This window comes from Musca autumnalis, unplaced genomic scaffold (assembly GCF_047663935.1).
Source record: "Musca autumnalis isolate F117 unplaced genomic scaffold, ASM4766393v1 scaffold_2, whole genome shotgun sequence".
NCBI classification, from domain to species: domain Eukaryota; kingdom Metazoa; phylum Arthropoda; class Insecta; order Diptera; family Muscidae; genus Musca; species Musca autumnalis.
In genome coordinates, this window is record NW_027411755.1 from 153,095,742 (window position 1) to 153,107,800 (window position 12,059).

Sequence of the window (12,059 nt, forward strand, 5' to 3'; positions counted from 1 at the left end):
AGGGAAAACATCGATGTCGGATTTTTTATGCGGCACTTCCCTAAAGTGTTTAGTTTGGTTAGATTTTAAGATTGTTAATGTTTGAGCACATTTGGAATATGTTAACACATGGGGCCTCGTAATTATGAAAATCTCGATTTTTTTTGTCTATTTGACGACTTCAGCGACCCATATCTATGAAACGGTTAAAGCTATTTGCCCGTGTTATGCATTAAATTAAATGCCATACTATTCTTAATATTTCTTGCCGAACAACAAAATACGTAAGTAGTACTGAATTCAAGATAATAAGGCCAATGTCCCGAAAACGCAAATTGAGTCTATTGTGAAAAAACCTTCTTACAGTGTTTTATTTAACTTGCTTTGGTGTCTGTTTAGTTCAAATCTAATATCTTATTTTCCACACAGTTGTAGTTGACCAATCGAACCAACAACCAATTAATTACAAAGAACGAACAACTAAAACAATGCGTTCTCCAAGTAGTCGGCTGTACCCAGATAGGCTCCATTTTCGCCCTAAGGCGTACGTAGTCATGTTAATCGGGACACTGGCTTTCTATCTCGAATTCAGTAATTTTTGAACATAAAATGAACAGAATGTCCTTTAGTTTAATGCATAATACGGGCAAATAGCTTTAACCGTTCCACAGATATGGGTCGGCGAGAGGGACGAGATTTTCATAACTTCGAGGCCCCAGTAGTCCCTGTTAACTTATTCCAATTGTGCTCAATTGGCAATCTTAATCTTAAATCTGTCTTAAATCCAATCTAAGTAAACAGTTTATGCGGCACCTCCCGACATCCCTTTGAGTTAAAACCAGCCTAAAGCTACAAATTAAGACAAAGAAAATATTGAATTTACATAAAATGATTGATATTTTATCAAATTTTATATTTTTGCATAATTTAACAATAAAAAATAGTATTACAATACCATATACCCTACACCACACTGTCGTAAGAGGTATCAATAACATAATAATCGGCTAAAAAATCAACGTTAGATGTCCAACAGTCTTAATTTAGGACACTTTAAAGTTTTTTTGATGACTTTTTCAAGTTTAATTGTAAATTTTACGACTTTTATGACGATTTTCGCCCAAAAACTGTTTGCATATTTTGCATATTTTTTTTCATATTCTGCATATTTGTTGGCATATTTTTTGCATATTTTTTGCACATTTTTGATATGACCCCAAATATCGAAAAATTGACCCTTGAAACGCCTAGATCCAAAATGTGAGTTCAATCGAATAAGAAATAAAAAATATGCAAAAATCCGATGTCTAGTTATGACCAATAGTTTAACTCGGTTTTTAGGAGCTGAATTTATATTTTTTGGAAAGTGAATGCTACCACACCTATTTACACTGGTCAACACGACTTTTGTTTCATTCGATTTCTTTTCAAATTGGTGAATTATTTTCAAATCCGGAAACAGTTTTTCTTCATCAGCTCTCATTTTTGAGATAAGATTTTTACCCAGATTATAACGAAAATCTTTGATTAAGAAATATTTTTTTATACCCTCTACCGTAATGTGGAGGGTATAATTAAATTTGTTATTCCGTTTGTAACACATCGAAATATTGATCGGAGACCCTATATAGTATATATATTCTTGATCAGGGTAAAAATCTAAGTGGATATAAGCATGTCCGTTTGTCCGTCCGTTGAAATCAAGATACACCTCGCAATTTCTAAGACAGAGCTTTGTAATTTGGTATAGAAGTTTCTATTACTCCTAGGAGGTTTGGTATTCAAAATGGGTATATCGGTCCACGTTTTCATATAGCTTCCATAGAACGATACCACCCGATTTTCGGTATTTTGAAAGTCTTAGCCTCATTCTCACACCCAAATGCCTGGTACTTAGTCTTTGTTGGGGGTATAATACTTTCCCCCAGAAATTTGTCGGTATAGGTCCACGCATATAGCCCCCATAGAACGGTACCTCCCTATTTCCGGTATTTTTAAAGTTGTGGTCTCAATATTCCACAAAAATGACTGAAATTTGGTATTTGGTCTTCATTTGGGGTACTAAGGGTTTCATATGAAATTTGTCGGTATAGGTTTACGCCTTCATATAGGCCTCATAGAACGGTACCTCCCGATTTTCGGTATTTTGAAGATTGTGGCAAACCACAGAAATGGCTGAAATTTGGTATTTAGTATTTGTTGGAGGTAAAAGCCTTTCCTACTGAAATTCGTCGGTATAGGTCCACCTTTCGATATAGCCCTCATAGAACGATACCTCCCGATTTCCGTAATTCTGAAGATTGTGACGTCAATATCCCAGCGAAAGATTGAAATTTGTTTGGTTTTTGTAGGTATAGATCGACGTTTTTATATAGCCCCCATGGAACGGTATTTTGAAGGTTAGCCAAATTGTTTTACCTAACTTGCTGAAATTTTGTATTTAGTCTTCGTCATAAACGAAAAGAAACTAATTTGTCAATTTTGACCTCAACACAACTCATGGTGGAGGGTATAACAAGTTGGGCCTTGCCGAACTTAACACCTTTTTTACTTGTTTTATTTTGCTAAATTAAAATTACCCAGTGGAACCTAGTGCTGCTGTCTGATATTCCATATAAAAGAAATAGCCCACAACCAATTAAACTTTAAGCCAAATGCAGATTTTATTAGACATCCTTAAATTCATTTATAGGAAAAATTGTCATAGTTTATCTGAAAATACCTTCTTTGCGGGCTTGGTCAACCATTTCAATCAAACCATCAGTTACTTCAGCACAAACTTCCAAGATTTGAGAGGCTGGCAGGAAGAAACCATATTTGGAGCCATCATCACGCAATTCAATGGTGGCGGTGAAGGGAATATTCTTGACACCATAGGCCCAATCCTTGGCAGCACCGGATACAGGATCTACAAGAAACAGACAAACAAATATAAAATAGAAGATAAACCTTCAAAATCCCCTTAAAATTTCATCTTACAGTTCAAAAGGCCACTGGCACCACTTTGGAATTGTGTGCCATATTCACTTTGGCACCATCGGCAAAGGCATCAGCGATACGCATCATTTGATCATAATTGGGTGGGAATTCAGTGCTGGTGTGACCATAGGGCAACAAGACAAAGTTACCATATGAATGGAAAGCCAAATACATGCGAATGTAACCTTCAGGGAAGGCACTGACGAAATTCTCTAAGGCCAAAACTTCTGGTTCAGTATCAGGAGCAGCACCACCATACCAATGATCACAGGGGACATCAATATTGTAACCAGCACCTAAATAACAAAATTTATTGTTTAATAAAATGTCTTGTCCGTACCTGAAAAATAGATCTTCTTACCTCCCCACATATAACCAAAGTTACGATTCATATCGGTACCATAGCAAATGCCAGAGGAGTTGGAGAAACCAGTGGGTTTGCGATTTTTACGCCACAAACGTTCAACATTGTGAGTGTATTCCAAACCATCGGGATTCAAAACGGGTACATAAATCCAATCGTAGTCTCTCAAAAGTTTTTTCATTTCCTTGGTTTCGGCCTTCAACAAGTTATCGATGAAACAGGTGGTGGTGGCAGAAGAAATCCATTCAATGGCATGAATGTTGGATTCAACAAAGATAGCCTTGTTCCCGGGTCTAGATGAAATTCTGACAGCTTTAATGGGACGTCCTTCATAGGATTTGCCAATAACGAAAGGCGATACGGTGAACATATTATTAATAGCCAGATCATCCAACCAATTGTAGATATCTTCCAATTGATGATATTTAGTCCAGGTCATGGAAGATTCGGTGGCTTCCATATTTGCGGGCATACTTTGTTCAAGGACTCTGTGGAAAATACAAAATGAATGAATGAATGAATGAATGTGAGCTAATAGAACATTTAGTACACACAAAAGCTGGAAATACCCGCACAAAACGATGGGTTAAAAACAGGTTATGTGGTCCAAAATTCTACTTACTCTTGCAAATCATCAATGGTGAGTTCATAGTTGAATTCATTATATTGCATGTGGGTTTCCAAAGCCTTTTGATTGGCGGGATCAATGGCAAGATCGTAGCTACGTCCAGGACCACTGATGTCACTCAAAAAGCGAACCTGTTAATATAAGGAAAGGTGTGTTAGGGTGTATTCTATTTGCGAAAGATTGTGTTTATTTTACTCACAGGAATATTGTTGGCCAATTTTTTGAATTCCGACAATTGCTGTTCATCCTTGACAAAGACTTTGTAGACTTTGAAGTCATCATAACGTGCTGCTGGTAGTTGGAAAGCAGCTGACAATCCAAGGATTGCCGCTGTTATTGTCAATACTGCGAATACTTTCATGGTGTTTTCTTCTGCTCGAAAACTACGACTATGATTTGTCTCTAAATCAAAACCATTCTTTTTATAAGAAATTTTGCAATAAATGCTACAAAAAGATTTCATGTTTGTGAAAGATTTCTTATCTTGGATATGGGGGGCATCATAATTTTATAGCGGGTAGAATTTAAAACATATAATTTGAATCAAAATTGTAATCTGACTTCGTGTGTCAAAATCTAATTGATATCTAGTTCCAATTTGTTTTCCATTATCTGGGTAATAAGTTTTTATTACTATGGAACCCGTATAAGCAAATATTGGTTTTTGGTGATTAAGTTATTTTTTATGTTCGTCTAATCAAAATCGTAAAATTCAACCATAATGATTGAATTTATTTACATATAGTGTTAGGGTAGGACATAGAATACATTACTGCATGAAGATGATATCATTTGCTTCCTTTTAATAGCAAAACGTTGAAAGAAAAACTATGTATGGATGTACACTTCTTAACTATGAAACAAGCAAGAATGGCGTTAAGACGGACGGGCCGAACTTTTTATTTCCTCCACCATGAGATGAATGCAAGTAAAATGGAAAAATTAGTTTCCTTTCCCTACTGAAAGTATTAAGCTTTTCCGCAATGCTAACTAAACAACATCGCTTTCTTTTAAACAAGGTTTAATTCCAGTGAGACATCGATGTTTTACACAATCGGAATCCGAAATATCACATTACAGTCATTCAATTGGGCCAATGCGTGTAAAACCTTCAAAATACTTAAAATCTGGAGGTACCTTCATATTGGAAATATACTAAAACATGAAGCTTTTCTACGCATTGGGAATCTGAAATACCAAGTTACAGTCACTACGGTAGACTAAAGGCCTCGACACATAAGAAGCATGGCATTCATGCTTAAGTCATATCTGGTAAATGACTAAAGACCAAGATCGACCTAATTCAAATGTTATTCTGAAATCTTTTTATTAGGTCGAATTTTAGCCTTTAGTCTTTTATCAGATATGACTTCAGCAAGAATGCCATGCTTCTTATGTGTCGAGGCCTTAAGCCTTTAAAAGACTTCACATCGAGCGGTATCATATTACCTTTCAATCTGTGAACCCTTACTACAAACTTTCAGACATTTCGGTAAGATAATGTGGCTAAAACCTTCAAAATACCGAAAATCGACAGGTTTCGTTCTATGGGGGATATACGAAGACGTGGACCTTTACTGATAATTCCATTCTGGACTATTTTATACCGACATGGAATACTAAATACCAAATTTCAGCCATTTCGGTGGGATATTGACGCCACAAATTTCAAAATACCGAAAATCGTTCTGTAGGAAGGTGTGGACCTACTCGGACTAATTTCAGGTGGAAAGTTGTATAACCCTAACGAAGACTAAATAGCAAATTTCAGCCGTTACGCTATAATGTTGAGGCAACAACCTGCAAGATACCGAAAATCGGAAGGTACTGTTCTATGGGAGCTATGTCAAAACGTGGACCTATAGCAACAAATTTTGGGTGGAAAGTTTTATACCCGCAACGAAGTATAAATGCCAGCCATATCGATGGGAGATTGAAGCCACAACCTTCAAAATACCGGTAATCGGGAGGTACCATTCATACATGAATGCGTGGACCTATTCCGACAAATTTCAGGTGGAAAGTTTTATACCCCCAACGAAGGCTAAATACCAAATTTCAGCCATTTCGATGGGAGATTGAGGCCATAATCTTCAAAACACGGATAATCGGGAGGCACCGTTCCATGGGGGCTATATGAAGGCGTATTCCGACAAATTTGTTATACTCAAATGAAGACTAAATACCAAATTTCAGCCATTTCGATGGGAGATTTAGGTCACAGCCTTCAAAATATCGAAAATCGGTTGGTATCGTGGCTATGGGGGCTATATGAAGGCGTGGTCCTATTTCGACAAATTTCAGGTGGCAAGTTTTATACAAAGAGTAACTACCAAATTTCAGCCTTTTCGGTGAGATATTGAGGCCACAACCTGCAAAATGCTAAAAATCAGGAGGTACCGTTCTATAGGGGCTATATTAGAAGACCCCGCACAAACCACTTTTAATTGATCTGATATATGAAATAAAATTATATATGATATACATACATATATGTAATGATATGATGATAAATTTTGTGAGAAACAAAAGGTTATGCTATTTTGGTTATGTCGTGCTGATCCAAAGCTTATTTTCAGTTATATATGGTAAAAACAAAAAATGTCTCTCTGCTTGATACTACCTATGGATTCGCAATCCTTAGATAGTAGACGCTTCATTCACTCCCTCTATAAAATCACTAAAATTGACCCACGACCTTCGCTTAGCTTTCTTGATTTCACTCCTGTACTTTTTAAACTTATTGTTGTAGGAGTAGGAGTGGGTAAAAGTCGCGCAATGTGCATACGATTTTGATGCGCATCCGATTTCAGTAGCACCCATCAAAAATACGTCAACACACACGTATTTCAAGTAGTTTTTTTTTTCAAAAACAACGGATGTGCCTCAACATTCTATTTTTGATAAAATGTCCATATTACTCGCGTATTTCTGTAATTTATGACATGCTTTTTCACAAATATTATAATCGCGAAATAAAGGATTCCATATATGTAAAAATTTTCAAAGAAAATCGCGGCTTAGTATTTGTCAAAATATATGTTTGTGTATTTATATTTGTCAAAATATATTTTTGCAGATTTTCCAATTTTCAAGGTATCGATATCCGCGGTTTTAGAAGATGGATTCGAACGCGGAAGAGACCATTAGATCCGTCGCGTAAAAAAAAACTAAATTCACGTAGGGTTCAAAGAAAGTTGAATGACACTTGTAAATTTTACACGCTAAAAATAGGTTTTTTATGAAAATTCACGCATCAAATTTTGGCCTTTAGACTCCAATTGCTAGGATGATGTACGGAACACACTCATGAGATATACATTAAACGATATAAAATCACGAGTTCTATAATCTTATTATGAGTTTTGAATATTATCTTGTTGCGCGTCCGGATTACACTATGCAACACTGAAAATGCAAACAACTTCTAGTATGGATTTTTTGAAAGTACATATTTACGAGGGCAGTTCGGAAACTTCTTAGCCTAGCACAAAAAGCGCGGTATAAACAGAAAAAAGTTTTGGAAACTTCCATCTCTGTTATGAACGCATGTTAAATTTTGTTTCGATCTGGCAGCTCCTTCATATAGAAACAGGTGTTCAAAAAAGACGCATCCGCAATTTTTTTACAATGTAAAAATTAGAAATGCGTGCTGTCATTAAATATTTACATAAAAAAGGTTTATCGGGACAAGAAATTCATAATGATATGGTGAATGTGTTAGGTGAAAGTGCTTCTTCATATGCAACAGTAAAAAATTGGGTTGCTGAATTTAAACGTGGTCGTACAAGCATTGAATATGAACCACGTAGTGGTCGTTCAAAAACAGCAACAACAACAGACATTGTAGCCAAAGTGCATGATGTGGTATTAAATGATCGACGAATAAAAGTGCGTGAAATTGCTAATATCATGGGCATCTCAAATGATCGAGTCCATTTAATTTAGCATGAAGAACTACAGATGAAAAAGCTTTCTGCAAGATGGGTGCCGCATTTGTTAACAGTCGATCAAAAACGCATAAGAATGAACATTTCTCAAGCTTGTTTGGATCGTTTTAAGCGAAATAAAATGGATTTTAAGCGTCGTTTCATAACTGTTGATGAGACATGGATCCACCACTATACTCCAGAGACAAAATAACAATCCAAACAATGGACTGAAGCTGGAGGAAGTGCCCCAAAGAAGGCAAAAACAATTCAATCGGCTGGTAAGGTTATGGCAACGTTTTTTTTGGGACTTCAAAGGTATTTTATTGATTGACTATCTGCAAAAGGCTAACAATAAATTCAGAGTACTATTGCAACCTTTTGGATCAATTAAATGTACAAATTCGAGAAAAACTTCCTGGCTTACAACACAAACAAAATAATTTTTCATCAAGACAACGCACCAGCGCACAAGAGTGTTTTAACAATGGCTAAAATCAACGAATTAAAGTACGAGTTGCTTGACCTCCCACCTTATTCTCCTGATTTAGCTCCCAGTGACTTTTACTTGTTCCCAAATCTAAACAGATTCCTTGCTGGCAAGCGTTTTACCTCAAATAAAGATGCAATTACAGTTGTAAACCACTATTTTGAAGACCTTGAGGAAAACTATTTGAATCAAGGGATAGAATTGCTAGAAAAGCGTTGGACTAAGTGTATTGAAGTTTCAGGAGATTATATTGAAAAATAAAAATATTTTTGAAAAACTAACTATTTTCTTTCATTCATTGGCTAAGAAGTTTCCGCACCGCCCTCGTAGACTACAAAAACCCTAGTTAGGATTTGTCCTGTCAGATCCAGTTCGGATTTTATGGTCTCATCTAAACCGGGCTAAAACTACAGTTTTTTGCATTTATCGGACCTGTATCTCAGAAACGATTAGGAATTTGGCCTTGCTATCTTTGGAAATATTGTAGCCCTAAACTAGTAAAACTTATCTGTTGAGTCTGTTCTATGAAAAACTTCATCTAGGGTATTAAAATCGATAAATATAGAAAATTTTACATAGTTTCTGGAATTCTGGTCGGTTTCAGCTAAACTATTGGGAGTTGAACCAAGTAACCTTTTACAAAAATCATCCAAATAATTTTCTCAGCATTTGTTCAGAACATTCTGAAACCCTAAAATGCTTATTTTATGTTGTTTCAGCGGTATTTTGTATCATATCTTTTACAACACCTATTTCAAACACTGTTCACACCAACAGTTTGTTCTCGCATTAATGTTTTCACCACATTATTGACATATTTATTAAATCGTCGTTGAAAAATATGTTGAAAACGACGTAGCGAACATTTTTTCAAAAGAAAACATTAAGAAAAAGTTAACAGTTTTGGAGATATAGCGCATATATATAAATTATGGAATTTTTAGATATATTTTGAAATTTGAGGCAATATATGTAGTTTTTCGAGCTCATTATTTCTCCAAATATTTTATCATTGTTCTTATCTACAAATTTGCTTCATAGGTCAGAAGAAGATTTGCATTGGTTTCAGAGATATAGCCCCGAATTTCTTTAAAAACTCAATATTTAACCATGTTTAGATGGGGTCATAAAATCCGAGCTGGATCTGACATAAAAAAGCCAACTAGGGTTTTTTGTCGTTTGGGTCTGTTCTTTCAAAAAATCCTCAGTTCGACTTGTTTGCACAAGATTACCTTAAAAATGTTGCACAGTGTTATTAAAAAATCAAAAGCAGCGAAATTCCGGCTTAAAAATGTCAGCATAAATTTTAGGTGGATGCAGTGGATATATCGAAAAATCATACACTAGTATCATGTTGCCCATGGAGTTTTCTTTGAGTCTTTCTTTATGCATATGTCTATAGAATGTAAGGTTAAGCCAGAAATCGGAAGGGAGCATAAAAAAACTTGTTGGCTTCAACCCATTTTTACCCATTTTTCTACACTGATGTGATTAGTTGCCATTTTAGGATCCCTCCTAAAACACTTCATTTTAAAGAATTTCGGTCATATTATATAGAATATGTTAACAGTTCGCGAATTCCGAAAGGGTGAAACTCGGATTCATCGATTGAAAAACATTTTTTGTTTTTACCATATATAACTGAAAATAAGCTTTGGATCAGCACGACATAACCAAAATGGCATAACCTTTTGTTTCTCACAAAATTTATCATCATATCATTACATACATGTATGTATATCATATATAATTTTATTTCATATATCAGATCAATTAAAATTGGTTTGTGCGGGGTCTGCTAATATAGCCCCTATAGAACGGTACCTCCTGATTTTCAGCATTTTGCAGGTTGTGGCCTCAATATCCCACCGAAAAGGCTGAAATTTGGTAGTTAGTCTTTGTATAAAACTTGCCACCTGAAATTTGTCGGAGTACGCCTTCATATAGCCCCCATGGAACGGTGCCTCCCGATTATCCGTGTTTTGAAGGTTATGGCCTCAATCTCCCATTGAAATGGTTGAAATTTGGTATTTAGCCTTCGTTGGGGGTATAAAACTTTCCACCTGAAATTGGAATAGGTCCACGCATTCATGTATGAATGGTACCTCCCGATTACCGGTATTTTGAAGGTTGTGGCTTCAATCTCCCATCGATATGGCTGGCATTTATACTTCGTTGCGGGTATAAAACTTTCCACCCAAAATTTGTCGCTATAGGTCCACGTTTTGACATAGCTCCCATAGAACAGTACCTTCCGATTTTCGGTATCTTGCAGGTTGTTGCCTCAACATTATAGCGTAACGGCTGAAATTTGCTATTTAGTCTTCGTTAGGGTTATACAACTTTCCACCTGAAATTAGTCCGAGTAGGTCCACACCTTCCTATAGAACGATTTTCGGTATTTTGAAATTTGTGGCGTCAATATCCCACCGAAATGGCTAAAATTTGGTATTTAGTATTCCATGTCGGTATAAAATAGTCCAGAAGGGAATTATCAGTATAGGTCCACGTCTTCATATATCCCCCATAGAACGAAACCTGTCGATTTTCGGTATTTTGAAGGTTTTAGCCACATTATCTTACCGAAATGTCTGAAAGTTTGTAGTAAGGGTTCTCAGATTGAAAGGTAATATGATACCGCTCGGTGTGAAGTCTTTAAAAAGCTTAAGGCCTCGACACATAAGAAGCATGGCATTCTTGCTGAAGTCATATCTGATAAAAGACTAAAGGCTAAAATTCGACCTAATAAAAAGATTTCAGAATCACATTTGAATTAGGTCGATCTTGGTCTTTAGTCATTTACCAGATATGACTTAAGCATGAATGTCATGCTTCTTATGTGTTGATGCCTTTAGTCCACTGTAGTGACTGTAACTTGGTATTTCAGATTCCCAATGCGTAGAAAAGCTTCATGTTTTAGTATATTTCCAATATGAAGGTACATCCAGATTTTAAGTATTTTGAAGGTTTTACACGCATTGGCCCAATTGAATGATTGGGTAGAAACATCGATGTCTCACTGGAATTAAACCTTGTTTAAAAGAAAGCGATGTTGTTTAATTAGCATTGCGGAAAAGCTTAATATTTTCAGTAGGGAAAGGAAACTAATTTTTCCATTTTACTTGTATTCATCTCATGGTGGAGGGAATAAAAATTTCGGCCCGTCCGTCTTAACGCCATTCTTGCTTGTTTCATAGTAAAGAAATGTACATTCATACATATTTTTTCGTTCAACGTGTTGCTATTAAAAGAAAGCAAATGATATCATCTGCATTCAGTTATGTATTCTATGTCCTACCCTAACACTATATGTAAATAAATTCATTAATTATGGGTGAATTTTATAATTTTGATTAGACGAACATAAAAAATTAACTTAATCACCAAAAACCAATATTTGCTTATACGGGTTTCATAGTAATAAAAACTTATTACCCAGATAATGGAAAACAAATTGGAACTAGATATCAATTAGATTTTGACACACGAAGTCAGATTACAATTTTGATTCAAATTATATGTTTTAAATTCTACCCACTATAAAATTATGATGCCCCCCATATCCAATATAAGAAATCTTTCACAAACATAAAATCATTTCGTAGCTTTTATTGCAAAATTTCTTATATAAAGAATGGTTTTGATTTAGAGACAAATCATAGTCGTAGTTTTCGAGCAGAAGAAAACACC

General features: G+C 35.5%; 1 protein-coding gene across 1 annotated transcript; it reads right to left on the reverse strand.

The window, feature by feature from the left end:
* Nucleotides 1–2,687: 2,687 nt before the first annotated feature.
* On the reverse strand, nt 2,688–4,311 carry LOC141392429 (zinc carboxypeptidase-like). Its single transcript, XM_073965372.1, has 5 exons — nt 4,150–4,311; nt 3,945–4,081; nt 3,320–3,810; nt 3,015–3,254; nt 2,688–2,887 (listed from the first exon to the last, which is right to left on the reverse strand). Exons 1-5 carry the CDS (start codon nt 4,309–4,311, stop codon nt 2,688–2,690), a joined length of 1,230 nt encoding a protein of 409 aa, XP_073821473.1.
* Nucleotides 4,312–12,059: the final 7,748 nt, after the last annotated feature.

What these genes read in the sequence shown, in the direction of transcription:
- LOC141392429 (XM_073965372.1), bottom strand. Translation starts at nt 4,311, where the DNA reads ATGAAAGTATTCGCAGTATTGACAATAACAGCGGCAATCCTTGGATTG. An exon ending in ACCATTGATGATTTGCAAGA is followed by an intron (nt 3,811 to 3,944) that starts GTAAGTAGAATT and finishes TATTTTCCACAG; the next exon opens with AGTCCTTGAACAAAGTATGC. An exon ending in CGCTGATGCCTTTGCCGATG is followed by an intron (nt 2,888 to 3,014) that starts GTGCCAAAGTGA and finishes TGTTTCTTGTAG; the next exon opens with ATCCTGTATCCGGTGCTGCC.